This window comes from Ornithodoros turicata, chromosome 2 (genome assembly GCF_037126465.1).
Source record: "Ornithodoros turicata isolate Travis chromosome 2, ASM3712646v1, whole genome shotgun sequence".
NCBI lineage: Eukaryota > Metazoa > Arthropoda > Arachnida > Ixodida > Argasidae > Ornithodoros > Ornithodoros turicata.
Window position 1 is genome coordinate 112,091,915 of NC_088202.1, and position 16,999 is coordinate 112,108,913.

At 46.0% G+C, this 16,999-nt stretch overlaps 1 protein-coding gene across 1 annotated transcript; it reads right to left on the reverse strand.

Annotated features, from left to right (window-relative positions):
- Positions 1-907: 907 nt before the first annotated feature.
- LOC135384955 (uncharacterized protein K02A2.6-like) lies at positions 908-1,498 on the reverse strand. The gene has a single exon (XM_064614135.1). It carries the CDS (start codon positions 1,496-1,498, stop codon positions 908-910), a length of 591 nt encoding a protein of 196 aa, XP_064470205.1.
- Between the last annotated feature and the right edge of the window lie 15,501 nt (positions 1,499-16,999).

Genomic DNA, 16,999 nt, shown 5'->3' on the forward strand with positions numbered 1-16,999 from the left:
TGAACGATGATGTCATCAAGGTAGTGTAGTACAGTGAACCCTCGTTAATACGACCGCCTCCGTTCCCGCAGATTTTGGTCATAAAGCGAATTGTCATAATAACGAGAAAGCGGTCCAGTGGGGACCAAAAGGCATGCACGGCAGAACAAAACGTACGCATGATGCTGTACAACAATTTATTTAATAAAAAAGTCTGTCAGCAATGACTGCTTGGAGTAGCTTGCAGTGATCAGCTTTTCTAACTGTACAAGAGTATTATCGATCACGCAAACATTATTAATGCCTTTGTGTTGCTCAAAAAACAATAGTGAAACAAAATGCTCGTCCGTGGGAACTTTCAGCCATTTGTCTGCTTCCTTGAGTACAGTGGTGATAGTTGACCTTCCTACATCCAGGGATAGCTCCCGTTTTGCCCATTCAGCGAGTTCGGGGTGGGAAGAGGGGTTCTCTTTAAAACGGACGCAGATTCGCTTCTTCATTCCGGCTGTCAGGTCAGTCCTCTTCCGCTTCGTTCCGGCCATCACGACGCTTTGAACCAAACTGTCACTTGGGCCCGCGGTCACTGTCTTTTTAAGGTCTTTGTTGCTTTAGCAATCCCAGAAGAGGTATGAGTAATCTCGAGGTCAACAACGCCTTGAGTCACCATAATCCTTTGCGCCCCACTTTAACTGTGTCACTTTGTTCCTGAGAAACTTAGGCAGCCACTCAAAGGGGTGCGTGACGCGGTCATAATAACGGGAGGATAATACGTGCCTTTGACCCCAGCTGTGCCCCAAAATCTCGGTCATAGTCCGATAAGCGGAATGTCATATTAACGGGAAGGATTTACATGGGGAAAAAACCGTTCCCCAGGAATTCGGTCATAAAGCGTGAATGTCAGATTAACGGGGGTCATAATAACGAGGGTTCACTGTACTCCACTACAGTCTTTGAGCACATTAGCGAGGAGCTTCTGGAAGGCAGAGGGTGCTGACGCCAGGCCAAAACATACCCGTTTGTAACGGAACAATCCGTCGTGCGTGATAAAAGCAGTGATATCACGGCTTTCTTCTGCTAGCGGTAGCTTGTGGTATGCCGCAGTTAGGTCTAGTTTGGAGAAGACTTTCGCACCGGCGAGTCTGTTAACAAGTTCCTCTATGTGTGGTAGAGGATAGCAATCCGGTATGACAGCTCTGTTCGGTCCTCGTAGGTCCACACAAAGTCGAATACGACCGTCCTTTTTCTTAGCGACGACAATGGGCGATACCCATGGTGACGCATCAATGGGTTCTATGATATCCATGTCCAGGAGTTTCTTCAGTTCCTTCGAGACATCGCTCCTTACCTCTAGCGGTAGTCTTCGAAGTTTAGCTACAGTGGGCTCCACTTCTGGTCTCAGTTTCACTTTGTGTGCGTAACCTTTAGCAACGCCCAGTCCTGGAGCAAACAGTTGCGGAAATTCGCACTTCGCAATGTGCTCGCAATCAGACGTCGTGACCGTTGTCTCTAGGCATCGCATTTGCGCTCCGTCAATGTGTAAATCCAGTGCTGCGACTGCATCAAGTCCTAAGAGTGTAGTACCTTGCTACACTACGTAAAATAGAAGTGAAGCGCTCTGCGTCTTGTACTTGACAGGGATGACAACGCACCCTCGCACTGGTATCTGCTTTCTTGAATAATCATGAAGCTGAATCGAAGCTGGTCGAAGTGAAAACTCTTTCGAGAAGGTGGACTGGTAGACGTCCCAGGATAGTATGGAAACAGACGATCCTGTATCAATTAAGAACTTTACATTCTTGCCTGCAGCTTCCACTGAAACGTAGATGGCCTTTTCCTTGGTCGTATGCACCTCGAGAAGCATAGCACTTGCAGTATTCGGAGAACTGGCTTCGTCCTCTGAGGTATCTGTTACTACTTCACGAGTAGTACCATGGTGCTGTTTGCTTGAACCGTTGCACATGGCTCCGAAGTGACCTACTTTCTTGCATTTAAAGCATTCCTTATCCCGTGCTATACAGTTTGGCGAGTTAGCCAAATGGCGCATTGAGCCACAGCGATAGCAGACAGCTGATTTCTTTGTTTTTAGCTTGTCCCGGGGCTTGTTTGAGTTCTTCCTTCTATTGTAGGAAGGTCGTCCAACTGTTGCGGATTCCTCCTGAAGCTGCTGTTGAGCTGCTCTCCGACTCTGTTCTACATGACCCGCTAGCAGAACCGCTCTGTCCAGAGTAAGTGCTGAGCCCTCTAGTAGTAAACGTTCCCGTACCTGCGGCAATACAGCTTTATCGACAAGTTGGTCACGCAGAGTTTCATCAAGCATCGTCCCGTAATTACAAGTAATGGCGAGTCCTCGAAGAGCTGTAACGTAGGCCTCGACGGTTTCATCGGGAAGTTGTGCTCGTTGTCGGAACTTACGACGTTCCACTATCACGTTGAAACTCTCGGCATACCTCTTTTCAAGCGTAGCTAGCGCTTGCACATAAACATTGGTCGTGCCTGTGGACGATGCTCCTTCGATCGTTTGTGTGGTAGGTACGTCAGCAGCTGGCAGCGTATAGAAGATCCGTTGACCTTCTGTTCCCAAAGAGTGAAGTAGCACAGCTTTCAGTCGTTCTGGGGTATAGGATACGGCATCGATGGCAAGTATGTAGTTTTCGAAGATACGTCTCCATTAAGTCCATGGTATCGGTGGCTTGCCAGGTCGGTCAAGAAACGGCGGCACCGCAGCAGGAGCGCCGAAATTCATAACTATAATCTGAACAGATGGATGCACACCCCTTTTCGATCGCCACGTAGGTCCGTCCAAAATGTCGTGTCTTGCTCGGACACACAGCACACAGACATTGGCCACAGACTCCTCCAAACTCATGTGACGGACTCAACCGCGGACTATAGGGCTCAGCAGCCCTTCAACACACATTTGTCGTTCATATTGTATACAAGCCATAGTGCAAGTTCGTGCGTACAATTACCTGCAACTTCGGTCCTTTGGTGCTATCCTCTTTGTCGTCGTTGACGAGGCAGGTGCCGTATCCCTTTTCAGCGACTTTTTGAGTCCAATCGGCCGTCAGGTGAACGACCTCGTAACATTCTGATACAAGATGCTTCGAGCACACACGACTGTTGCCTTGATAAGTTCGGAGCACTCGACCACTGGTTTCGTATCACCCAATCACGCACAAAATCATCAACTGGTAACTTGGTACGAAACCTCTCCGGTGTTAGCGTAACAGCACGTAATGCGAGGAGCACGGCATTCTCACAATTCGCTCGCACCGCATCTCTTAGAAGATGACACCTTCGAGGAAGTTTTGTGTTGACCAGCCGAAGGTAAACGATGATGATCAAATTTAGACGAAGAGAACGGTGCTCGTGGTGCTTGTATGTACGGGCGACCCTCGATTTCGCTTTCAGCCTGACGATTGCTGGCGATTGCGAACCCGCGAGCAAGTCAACAAGCCAAGAAGAGCCAAAGTGAAAGCTGGCTGTGACGTCACTGGTTTGAGCGGACGATCGGACGGCAAACCAAAAAAATGATTTCTCCGTAAATACAGGGTATTTAGCCAAACTATTTTGGAGGTACACTCTGTAGGCACCAACCTTTGTGCCTGCTCGGTTTTGTTGTGATCTGTGACAATGAACTTTACCCGGAGCTGACTTTGAAACAGTCCTTAAAATATGCTGCATCAGACACTAAAATAATTGCATACATAACACTAGCGGCACCCAGCTCACCAACGCTCTGTCCTCAAGGCTCTCTTCGCCTTTTTGGACGCCACAGGACCTCGATCCTCATTGTAACGGGACCCATTCCTTCATTCGATCCCCGCTTCACCTCCAGCAATGGGGTAGAGTATCGCCCCCGGCGATGAAACTGCCCACTCATCATCCTGAAATGAAGTTGTTGTTGTTGGAACCAATTGCCTTTGAGTGTCATTAGCTCTTCCAGTATTGACTCTTTTACGTCAGCTTTAGAGTTGTATTTTCAGTAGACCTGGCCTTTTGTGCAAAAGCTTATATTCAGTTCTTGATGGCTGTGTAACCACTCCTATTGTGGCCGTATCGGCAGATAGTATTGTCTAAATAAATATAAAATAAAAAATCGAAAAGGAGATATTACACTTCATTTTCTTCTTTTTACCCATGATGGCCCTGTTCCAGCATGTTCGGCACACGTCGAAATTTACAATTCTAACTCAACTGAAATTTAACAAATGGTTTTATTAACATTACTTTCGCGTTCCTAGACTAAACCTTCCCACGCGCTACATGTGGCTGGGACGACCCAATTTCAGGCTCGGATATCGTCACCAGGGTGTCGAACCGCAAAAAATACGGGTTCGGTTCGGGTTCGCGTTGCTTTGATATCGTTCCGGTTCAGTTCCGGTTCGGCCGCGCCAAAAATCGAACCGGTTCGCAATCCGGGACCGGTTCGCGAACCAGTTCAACGCTTTCATTTTATATGTTCCATAAAACTGCTTTTATCAGGAAATGCGTGGCTAATAGCTTACTGATGTTGACTGCATTGACGTTTTTCGCGGTCAGGTACTCCCTTTAGAAGGAGAAATGGATGAACAGTTATTGCAAATATGCACATAGAGTCCACGCTGATGAAGCGGTGTAGCCCTGCTACTTTCTGTTCACAAAATCACTTTTTTCACAGGCACAATGCCAGCAAGGTACACTTAAAGGAAGCCTATAATAAGATGGACAGGGTTACATAGACGACAGTACTTGCCGGCACGTTGCATTCGCAGCGTGAATCGATCCCGAACCGTACTGAAGCATGTCGAAAGTAAGCCTGCCAGCCTTACTCTGTCCGAGCCCACAGCAGTGTACTAGTTAATCCACAACACAAAGGCAATGTGCCACGACACAATTGCGCAACCAATAAGCAGAACTGCATTTACTTTTCAAACAACGACCAATCAAACAGGCACCGTTCTGCGTACTCTCCTTCTCCACTTCTCATGTTTCTGACTTGTTTAATTTTTACTGCTCACGTGTAAAGGGAAATGTTGGGCGCTTACTTGATCACATATTTCTCCTATGGTGCTACATAACTGGCCTACTCGATTCCTGTTTTATTCGTCCGCGTGGCGCCTCGTCTCTGAAGAGTAGACGCCGCAACGCGTGAGTGGGGCGCTAGACCAGGGCTCACAAGGACAACTGCGCTTCAAAAAGTTAAAAAGACGCTGAAAGTATACTTACTGAACGCCCTCGTTTGACTGCTAGGTAAAAATTTTCGAAATTCATGATATGGACGCGTGATGATGATACCACTGTGTCTTCGTTCAGGGATTGAGAGGAACCTTTATGCTGACTTCATGTCCGAACCGTTTTGTTGCGAACCGGTTACCGCTATTATTTTTTACGGTTCTTCTCCGGTTCGGGTTCAACAGTGTCACGAAAATTTCGGTTTGGGTTCGGTTCCGGCGAAAATAACAGTTCGGGTACGGTTTTCGGTTCGGGTTCGGTTCGACGCCAAATTCCTAATCTCTTCCAAACATTCCAGTGACATAGAGGAATGCCTTACAGACTCTATACCTTATGGTTCTCTGTGTTCGTCTATTCCAGTGTCTTACTGTGATGGAGTATAACTATTGTTTTATTTGTATGTTATGTTAGTGTGTGTCATGCTGTTTCAAAGTACTATTTATTTCGCTATTTTTCACTAATCCGATCCGATATGCTCGAGGTGGAAATGGGTTTGCCGAGGTGACGGCCAACTTCACACTTTAGGGGAAGCACTTCAACGCAGCCGCATCTGCGCGTGAGTTACCAGATAAGCCCACATGACCGGGAATCCACTGCAGGGAAAGAACGTGACCATTTGCACAGAGCCGACTGTATGCCTGGAAGATCATGCTGGGCAGGTCACGTATGATGGTGCGGTGGGAAGACAGCAAAAGGAGAAGGGACGCCGTGCTGTCAGTGAGGACAACCCAGTACTTGTCAGGTGTCAGGCCAGCAACGTACTCTAGGGCTGCGAAGATGGCATACAGTTCCGCCTCAGTAGAGGACACAGGATAGGGCAACGTGTAGGTTTGTTCGTGGTCCGTATCTGTGACGTAAAAGTCTGCCCCTGATGCGTCACGCATCACAGATGCATCTGTGAAGATTTGACGACAGCAAGGGTAGGTGAAGTTGATATGTGCCAAAGAGTATACTTACTGTACGCCCTCGTTTGTCTGCTAGGTAAAAATTTTCTAAATCCATGATATGGACGCGTGATGATGATACCACTGTGTCTTCGTTCGGGGATTGAGAGGAACCTTTATGCTGACTTCATGTCCGAACCGTTGTGTTGCGAACCGGTTACCGCTATTATTTTTTACGGTTCTTATCCGGCTCGGGTCAACAGCCGCAGTTGCGGCTGATGGGCTACTACTGGAGTAGCTTCGTGTTTTCGAGGAAGGTGCGGGATTGCAGGTTGAATGACGGGACGTTCAAGGGTACACATAGATGGCGCAAAGGAGGGAGTAGACGTTGTAGGCGGGAAATGATCCCTTAGGCGGGCAATGGCAGTACCAAAGGTGGAAGCGGGGCAGCTTTCTACAATCTGACAAAGGGGATGGGAAGGGCGGGTGAGACAGCGGGCGTATACGCGCAGGGTGGTTGACTCCCGTAGAGTAGTTATAGGCAGGGATGGGAACCGGAACTGAACCCGAACTGAAAACCGGAAAAAACCGTTATTTTCTGACGAACCCGAACCGAACCCGAACAATTTTTTTGCTTGTCCTGAGCCGAACCGGAATTGACCCGGAAAAAACTGATACGGTTACCGGTTCGGGAATCGGTTCAGAGGTGAATTAATTGTACTACTAACCGACCTTTTTTTTTGCTCACCTGAAACGGTTATCTCACACCTTTCTCTTACAATCGTGTACGGTGAGCGTAAGCTTGCTTGCATGTAGCAAAATTACTGCCCGTGGACCGGTTAAACCGAGGCCGAAAAAAGTAACTGTTCCAATCCCTGTAAATGCCCTGACCGCTGACAGATTTTTTTTTGTCTGTGTATGTGCAGGGGTGGGGGGGGGGGTTCTCCCTGAGCCGAACCCGAACCGAACCGATATACCTGAACCGGTTCAAGCTGATAATTTCGGTTCAGCGGAGCTAAACCCGAACCGAACCAATATGCCTGAACCCGAACCCGAACCGGACCGAAAAAAATACCGGTTCCGATCCCTGGTTATAGGGTGTTCCCTAGCTGCTGCGAGGACGGAGTAGGTCTCCGTTGTCCGAGGGACCCCTAGGCAGACACTGAGGCTGCGGGCTTGAAGGTTGAGAAGCTCTCGGTCTTGGGTGGGGCTGATTCCATGGAGATTAGGGAGGCTATACCGTAATGTAGCCCAAGAGAAGAGCCGTACGGACTCGGTGGAGGTCACGACAGGAGGGGCCCCAGGACGCACCTGCGACACGCTTAAGGACGTTTACCAGGTTTGAAGCTTTGGCAACAAGTGTCTTCACGTGAGGAGACCATGTCATGCCTAGGTCAACGGTAAAACCCAAGTAACGGCAGGTTGAGACAAATGTGATGGGCGACCCAGCAAGGGATAATGAGTACTTGTGAAATGACGTCATTGAAAAGGCCATGGCTACAGTCTTGGCATGACATGTTGTGTCCAAGGAGCCTTGCAGACGACGTTTGATCGCATCACGACGAAGGGCAGACGTCGAAATACAAATATCGTCCGGGCTAGGACACAAAATAACACTAAAGCAGACACCCAGAAAATTTGAATACGGCTACCAAGCGTCCTGGAGGAGGGAGCGCCCAGGCGGTACCAAACGAGTCATCTATCGAACGAGTCATGGCTTATGACAGCAGATTACAAGTGGATAAGACCACTTGGAATCGTATCTGCTTTTGTGTCCCAAGGTTGCTTGTACAGATCTGGCCTCATATACGAGTAATATGTGGCAAGGTACAGGACACCTAGATAGTTTACCCCTTTTTTTCTTTGTTCTAATAAATATATCCCCCCCCTCAGCTTGGGACGCGGAGAGTGCATCTCAACCAGTATTCCGAAACGTTGGGGGTTGAGTTCCGATTCAACACTCGTCGGGGCCGCCATCTTGCCTTACGTACTATGTGGTGAGGATGGGCGCCGATAGTCTTTAAAACAAGTCAGTGTCGGCATAGTCCAACTGCAGCCAGATTCGGCCAGATCTTCTCATTTTTGCCGGCCGGATATAATATGCGTTCTGCCGTTCCTAGTGTGATGGCCGATAACAAGATTGAAGATTCAAGATTCCTTTATTAGTGCAATGTACGATTACAAAGTACAAGAGTACAAAGTAAAAAGTACAAAGTACTACAAGCTATATCTTTGTCTACACCTGTGGTCTGTACGATTTGGTTATTTGATGTAAATGTCAGCGAACCAGCGGACGTCGCTGCACGTCCACCCGTCATCACAGCTACCTACCTACCATCGTCATTGGTCAATTCGAGCATATCATGGTCCACGGACATCGAAAACCAACCTCGCATGCAGTCAGCGGACCTCTAGCCGTCATTTGTTTCAGTTCAATGACGATATAAAATACGTTTTGCCAGACAAAGCTTTAGCGTAAACACGAGTTTCTGTTCCCGCACATCGAATCAGACGGCCTCGGATTTTATTGGCGGTAGCCATGGCCGCAGCTGTACAGCCTACTGACGTGACGTCATTGCACAGTGTTTACGGGGTACCGAGCAGTTTCCGCCGATGAAGTTCAAAACTCACTTTCTCGGTAGATACAAATTGACTCCAAATCTGAGAAGGTGAATGGATTCTGTGTTTCAAACGAACCATCTTATTTGGAATGGCATCTCCATCAATGCTGTATGCACTTTAAATATGGAGGGCCGTGAGCTTGAGGGCGCGTTACAGAACTGTAGGGCGTCTACTGTGGCATCGCTCAGGATCCTGAGTGCATGACGCAATACCACGAATTACCATTATCACTTTTGCCACCTCCATAAATATCCAACTTATTGTTGTGGCAATATATACAGTGATTGTGCTTTTTGACGCGTGATGCAAGAGGCTAGCTGATCTTGGAGGCCTCTGAGCAACGTGCGCTCTGACACCTTCTGCTCTCCGTTCCGAGAATGAGCTGCATAGTTGCGTCCAGAACTGTGTAAGTTACTCACAAATGTTACAGTTACATGAATTTGAAAGTAATTGAGTTAAAAGGGAAAGCTACTGAAACCAAAATGTAACTCAGTTGCAGCTACCCATCAAATGTAATTGAGTTACGCTTGAATTACCTCAGTTCATCGGCCTTTCAGGTGATGCCTAGAAACCACTAAAATAAGGCTTATTAAACAGACCTGCTTATCTGTACAATGAGATGCCTCTGAAATGCCACGTAGAAAAGACACCCAAATAACTTCTGTAGCGCATCAAACCCTGGTGATAACTGGTGGTCAGCAGCACTACTCGCGTAACTGAACTTTATAAAGGCGCATGTAAACCATATACGAAAAAATGGATCAATAAAAATTAAAGTTGGCGGTCTACATCGGCGATTTTCAAAAATGTTCTCAAGCTAAAATATTGTTTTGCTATATTTGCAACACCAATAAGTGCATAGGAAAGGGGAATCTTGAGCATATTGGAAAACGCATAGGTCTTGGGAATATGCAGTATTAGATAGATTTACAATTGACTTGTTTAAAGCGCTCTACCATTCGCCCCAATAACAAATATATACAGGGTGTCTGTCTTTTGATACAGATTTTTCATAAAAAAAACTACAAGGGCTATGGGCATTCTGTTTTCACTTCTCTCACCTCTGGGCCGGCGGACGTCCTTGGCCATCTGTTGCTCAACCGTCGAATGACTAATTATCTAAAAATCGTTATTTAACTTTTTAATCATAAAAGCTACGAAGTTGTCCCAATGAGAACATCTGTTCGGTCACATGACATCGTTGCCATTTTCAGAACAAAAATTCGTTCGGTAGATCCTCCGCAAAAAAAATCGTGAAGGAACGCTTTTTTTTTCTTTTGTTCCTTGCGCATCTTCGGAGACGCGTCTTTCCTTCACCCCCAGTGTGAGAAGGTGAAAGAGCACAGTGCCGCCTCCATGGTCATGATTCGGCCGCTCCTTCTATCCTGAATAGGAGATATGCAAAATGAAGCGCCCTCTCTTGCCCGTTAGCGAAAACGCGCTCGCGCCATTTTCGTCGAGGCGATGCTTGGAAAGCATGGCCCCGCTGTTCCGTGTACACGGTTCGCGTTGCCCCTGAGTAAGTTTGACTGAATAGTGGCAACTGAAAAGGGCTTCTGTTGTTTTTGTCATCCTATGTGTAACCGCCTCATGTACCACTGCGGTAGTAAAAGTTTGTTGTGCAGCAAGGCAGCAGCCGGCAGCATAGTGTGAACGACACTGCAAGCTTTTCGTTCTGCTTAGTAAAGAATCGTCTGATTACCACAGCCATTTGTCGTGAAAACGACTGCGTATGTCGAAACTCTAAAGAACAAAACACAATGTTATTTAGTAATGATGAAGGTGTCACCGCACTGCTGCGCGAAGCTGTACTAGCAGAGAGGAATAAAACGACAAAAGGGTGCGTATTCATGAATCGCTGTAACTGAGCACTAGGATGCGCCTGAAATAGTATCCTGTAGTTGAGGCTACTATCGGACCAGACTAAAGCATAACGAGTAAAGCTTAACATTCTCGATCATGCAGAATTAATACGAGTATGCAGTCATTTTAGAATCAGACATTTGCCGCTCGTTTATGCACCACTGATGCAGAACCTGAGAGGCAGACCCATAATGTGATATGAGCGATCCTGATTTGACTCTTTTTGCAAAATCACTGAACTTATGGTGAATTGTATCATAACCCGCAGATGAATTGTCAAATGTGATAGATTGGAATATTGTTTTGCATATGTACCTAGTGCGCTCTCTTGACGTACATCCTAACTCCAGATAAGCATGTGCACAATAATTTGCGGTCTCTACATGTGCTCTCTACTGTGTTCCAGTTTCTCGTGCACAAGGGAAAGTAAGAAAAGAAATTAGTCGAGCCACTAAATAGGCCAGAACGCGAGAATAGGACATCATCTATGAATATTGCTTTTAAATCTTATTTGTGTTTGTGTGTGTGCTAAGGAAAATCACTTCTTGTAGTTGAACTACGTAGGATAAAACCTCTCTTATTACAGGTTCAGAATCATGGCATTTATGTTGATCAAATATTTATTTATTAAATAACATAAATAAATGTTGGTCATGAAGTCACATGCTCGACCAACGGGTCACGTCGTGGCTTAAGGAGAGCAAGCAGCAATGATAGAACCAGATATCTTCCAACATCTAAATCTGAAACCTAGTACGATATCGTCTAATTATATGTCACAACTACCAAATGCAGCAGCACTACAACCGTAGCGTGGTTCCCAGAATCTCAAAACATTAACTTAGAGATTGCTCGGCAGAGTGTGGCAAATGGTATGAAAAACTCCTGCATCAAAATACCCTTTTATAAGACCAGTATCTCATTTAATCTTACCATCACAATAGCAGCTAAAACTAAAAAGTGAAGTATTGCAGAAAACAAAGTAAATGTAAATGCCGAACGTAGATGATAAATGCCATGTGAGATCTCGCTGAAAATGGAATCGACCGGAAAACTGTAGGACTATATTTCTGCTGCTGAGACTAGACTTCTGAACTGTTTGTCATTCGTACATTCCGCCGAAATGTTATGTACTCCACCGAGAAGTCGTGCTTAAAAAATTGCGGCCGTGGATTCCTCTTTAGCGGAACCCCCTCAAGCCGCGCTGCAGCTCGTGAGAGATCTGCCTTAGCCATGGCGGTCGGGAGCGGCGCACTCGACAGATGGCGCTATTTCGCATATCTGGCAAAACTGATTTACGGCAGCAAAGGGACAGAGCGCTGACCCCCACTGACCAACTAACTAGAACGCGTGGAACGTCTTCGGTGACGTGCGATCATGCTTCTCCTCTTCGTTATACCCGGAGTGGCGAGTTAAAGGCGAACGCGCTGAGCTATGTTTATGTGAGTCTGAGTTTTCTGGGAAACAGATTGCAAACACCAAAACTTTTCGTACTACTCAGTAAATTGCCACACACACTTTCATCAGACGTCTTAATCGAATTTTCTTTTTTTTTTGGATGGCCCTGTACTCCTTCACGAAAACGACAGCAGCCGTGACGTAGGGGCGAGTGACAGTTGGGAATCCACCGATGACATTTAGAATATAATTTGCAAAGGCGAAACGGGATATGTTTTAACAGCTTAAATTTTAGAAGTATGTTTATATACGTATTCGCTCCTTCCCGAGACCAAGACGAATCGATCGGAGTATATATATCCTACTTATAAAAGTGGAGGAAATACAAGGGACCGTCAGCTTGGTTTTATGCTTCCCAAATAATCCTCTTACCGGCTGAGGCGTATATTTTACAGCCCCGGCGGCTTTTGCCAGAAGCCTGGCGGCTTTAAAAAACGCGCTTGTAGCCACCAGCCTGTATGATTAAATTTTGCCTCGAGACAGTTTGCTTCCGGTCATCGTAGGGATGAAAGTCCGGGTAACTTTTCAAGACGCCAAAGATGACATAATACGTTTTTATTCTTTTTATTATTGTGTGGAAAGGCAGTGTTGCCAAGCGGATGAAAATGAGAGACGTTTCAGGGATTACCATTGGGCGAATATCCGATCTTGGATAGCGCTAGGTTCACTCTAAATTCATTATTTGAATAACTCTGGATACGTATCATGAGTGACGCCGCAGTGGTCAGTTCGTGTATTAAGAGGGGATACCAGCCGCTCCGTTTCGCCGACTCTCGGCACGAGATGGCGCCGGGGTCTAGACAGCCACCAGATGGCGCTAGAGGCGATGGGTGCGGTAACCAGTACCGTTGTTCACGAAGTGCGCAATACACCGCTGGGGCATGTAGTTCCAACAACACGCGTAACCTTGTTGCATTTGTTCGGATCGACAAGAATGTACGGCTAATCTCCTAAGAAAAGAGGGGTTCTTGAAGGGAATACAGCTTTGTGGGACAAATGTGTCTGTGGTTTCTTCCTTGCTTCGCACTCTGCTCGACTTGTGTATCGTCTTGCTGCTTTTGACTTACACCGTGCTCCTCACTAAAATCTCCCGGCTGGACGACTCCAAAAACGGTTCATGCCGGCGAAATAATTTCTTTTGGGTTGCTATTAGTGATGCACCGGCTACAAGATATGCCGTGTAACGTTCATTTGCATACTATCGCCAATTAAATAAAAATTAACTTATGAATTTCGCATGCGATGGTCTCCGAGCGTCTACCCCATGAAAGAAGACCTTTAGGAACTACATTTTAGCGACAATCAGAAATCGGCGGGTCCAGGAAGAAATGTTCCCGGAAGAAATGTCCCCGGAAAAATTGTTCCCGGAAAAAATGTTCCCTGGAACAAATGTCCCCGGAAAAAATGTCCCCTGAGGAAAATTCACTTTCGGTACGCGTGGACTGGTTCACTTCGGACGTTGATTTTTTACTAGGACTGTGTGAACGTTTGGATTTTTGAGCACCAAAGCGAGTAATCGTATATCCTATTCCATTTCCGAATCAAATATGGAATTCAATGTTCGAGTTCCAAATCGAATTGATGCTTCTACTAAACCGAATATATTTGAATAGTCCCGAAGCTGCACATTAAGGCCGGCATCTCCTTTTTGTGTGAATAAACATATACCCCCCCCTCCCCCGGCACATGTAGGGAAAAAAAGAGTAAGCGCTATACTTAGGCATACATATACCGTACATATTTGTATTCCAATATATGTTGTATATGTATCCAATTACGGTTATTCAACGAGTCGCTTAATTTATTCGTATTCAATTCCATTTTAAAATGACTACTCACACATAGCATTTCTTTGCCTAGGGAGTCGCTGTGGGTCAGTTTTGGTGAATTTACTTCGTTGTGTCTTGCAACAAAGCGGCCTGTAAAGTCATGGGGCTCCCGACATGTGACACCACTAGACATATTGAAATACATTTTTGTCTGTCATTTTTGTTGCTTTACCCCTCGCATTTTATTTTCCTTTTTACACATCACCCAGCACGTCGATCTGCGCACTTCTAAAACAGAACTTGACATGCTCCTGGCCATTCCGAATGACATCTTCTCTCCTGATTTGTTCAAACTGGACGGCGTACTACTTTGTGTGACACTTCACATTTGTGCTATTTAGCAGAGAAAATGTTTTTCCGTGTTAGCGCCGCGAAGCAACTGTTGCTGTAAGCGGTGTACAGGCGTGGACAGAGGACAGCAGGAGGGAGGGTGACAGGGGGTTAGTATGCGTCCTGGGCCGACTTCAGGGCTAAGTGTGCCGATATTCGTCAGGAAAGACCGACGGAAAACCCAGGGAAAACCTCAGAGAGCACACCTGGTGACAGGATTCGAACCCGTGTCACCTCCCAGTCTCGACGTGAAAGGCGATCATCCAAACCGCTACTCCACGCGAGCTGGTACAGAAAAAAGTGCGTCCCGCTCTTATGTAATGTTGATATTGATGAAGAAAAATACTAGGGAGACGTTAATTCCCTCAAACATGAAAGGATAGCTGTGTCATCAGGCCTAAAATCTAGTCTCAAAATCCCGGCGTTCTGATTGCACATCAGTCAGTACGACGTCAGGCAGGATATACTTCTTAGTATAAGAAGAAAGAAACAAAATAAGAATATCCCAGCCAAGTGTGCACGTTGTATCAACGAACGTGACAATTGATTGCAGTGTATTCGCTACCAGAAATCGTAAGTGAGAGTAGGTCGAGCTTTCCAAGTAAAAACACTTAGTAAGTGGTTAGGAATTTTAGTATTTATTTTCAGCACGATGACTTCAAGACCTGCAATATCGCAACCGGGGATTTCGCAAAAATTCCACGCGTACCAAAAGTGGATGTTTCTCGGGGGGACATTTTTTCCGGGGGACATTTTTTCCAGGAACATTTCTTCCGGGGACATTTCTTCCGGGGACATTTTTTTCGGGAACATTTTTTTCCGGTTCCCGAAATCTGCACGTGGTGGCTAACACGGCTAGCGCGTGGTCCGCCAATTTGGTCGAATGCCATTCGGTCGAACGCTTGATTGAAGACGTTTGATCGAACGCCACTTGGTCGAATCGAAAGACGCTTGATCGACGTGTTCGTTCGAAAAGTGTTTGGTGAAAAGATCTAAAGCTTAATCCCGCCATTTAGAGAGAGTGCCTTATTTATTTCGATAATTTAGCAGCGGCAAAAACAAAAGGTGCGTCGATAGAAAATCGTCTGTAGTGTTTTCAGGTTCCGGGACATTTGATTGGACGCCGTTTGGTGGAAGGTCGCTTGATCGAACGCGGGACATTTGGTCGAACGTTGTTTGATCGAAACGGCAGCGGTCGTTTGATCGACTTTTTTTATTCTTCACGCACACTTCAATTAGAATAGGCGAGAAGCAGTGTGCACTAAAAGACCCCACAGAAAAGAAATCCTCTCGTGTGACATCATGTGCACAGTGTCTGTGTATTCCAGCGTTCTCCTACGTCCAAAAGGAGAAACATTCTCTGTGTTTGAATTTGCATAAAGGCATAGAAGACACACCGACCTCCACGAGTGGGCAATAAAACGATTTCTTTGGCAGAAGAGGAATTTGTTCACAAAACTAGGAAATTACGTGACTTCACACAAACTCGAATAAGTTTCAGGTTGCTACATTCTTTATTTCCGTCACCATTATGCTCCGCCTTTCGTCCACGTTGACTTTCGCTTCGTCATTCCTTGTCCTTCTTTTTTTGTTTCTTATAGAGTCATGTGACACGTTTCCTGACGTGACACTACTTGTAAATTTGTCACAAAACCACCTTCTGTTGCCGTTCTAGCTTGATCTTGAACTTTTTATGCTTTAGCCTTCACCGAAACTTTCATCTTGAGCCATACACATAGCTTCTAATTTGTATAAATACTCGTGAAAAGTTCGCATACAGCTTTCCGTCGAGAGATAACAAGAAATCATTCGATAAAAGTGTACATGAATCTCTGTTATGAGGCAAAGTGACATGTCATGCATCTATCCGTTTTTATTGAACAAGTATTCCTGACAACGCACGGATTATTGGAATCTTAACGGGAATCTCTAAATAACCTTTTGTGTTTTCAGTTTTTGATCTGCTTTATTTTGTCTTTTCCGCTACCAACAGCGATATTGTTAATATAACATGTGAGCTCCTTTTCGTTTCCTTCGTTGATGGAGACGTCCCCGACCAAAAGGCTGCTACCCGTTTTCACTTTCGAAAGCCTGCCAAGGGCCGGTGTTATCAACGTTGGCCATCACTTAATCCGCTTTAAAGGCGCCAAGTGGGCCTCCTACAGTGGGCTTCTGATCCCTTCTGACTCACACCACGAGAAGGAAGGATAGGGGTTTGGAATACGGGGGCTTCCTTACGCGGAGTGGTACTTCTCCCTTCTAATCCACGGCATGGCGCTACCATGCAGGGGGAAGACAGGACCATCTCCCACGGCTCTAGGTGCCTCTGCGTTTTGCCCTTAATCTCGATAACGGGTGAGCAGATTTCAATGAGTATGGTATCAAAATACTCTGGAAAGAATTCTGCACCCGAGTTTCAATACGGACTTTCCATTTTTCTTCTTAGTTTTTAACAAGAGCGCTTCAAAGTTGCATTCAATTTTTCCCGTGCTTTCGCAACGCCTAGAAAAATGTGAAGAGCGAAAATCAAAAATCGGTAATGCAGCTCAAATGCATCATTGGACAAGCTATCGTACAAAACAAACCGGGTGAAAATCCGTCGAATATTAACCGAGATTAAGGACGAAACATGCTCCATAGAAAATACATGGGGCCTTTGGAGCTGGTATCCCCTCTTAACCTTGGCTCTCTGGAAGCACGTGCAACGTGCTCACAAACCCCAGCATACAGCTTAGTTAGTTAGTTAATAAACTAGTAAAATAAAGTAAACCTTGGAGCTTTCAGCAACCCACCATGGGTGCTACCTGCTCCACTGCGAAA

Coding starts and splice junctions, on each gene's coding strand:
- LOC135384955 (XM_064614135.1), bottom strand. CDS start 1,498: ATGCGATGCCTAGAGACAACGGTCACGACGTCTGATTGCGAGCACATT.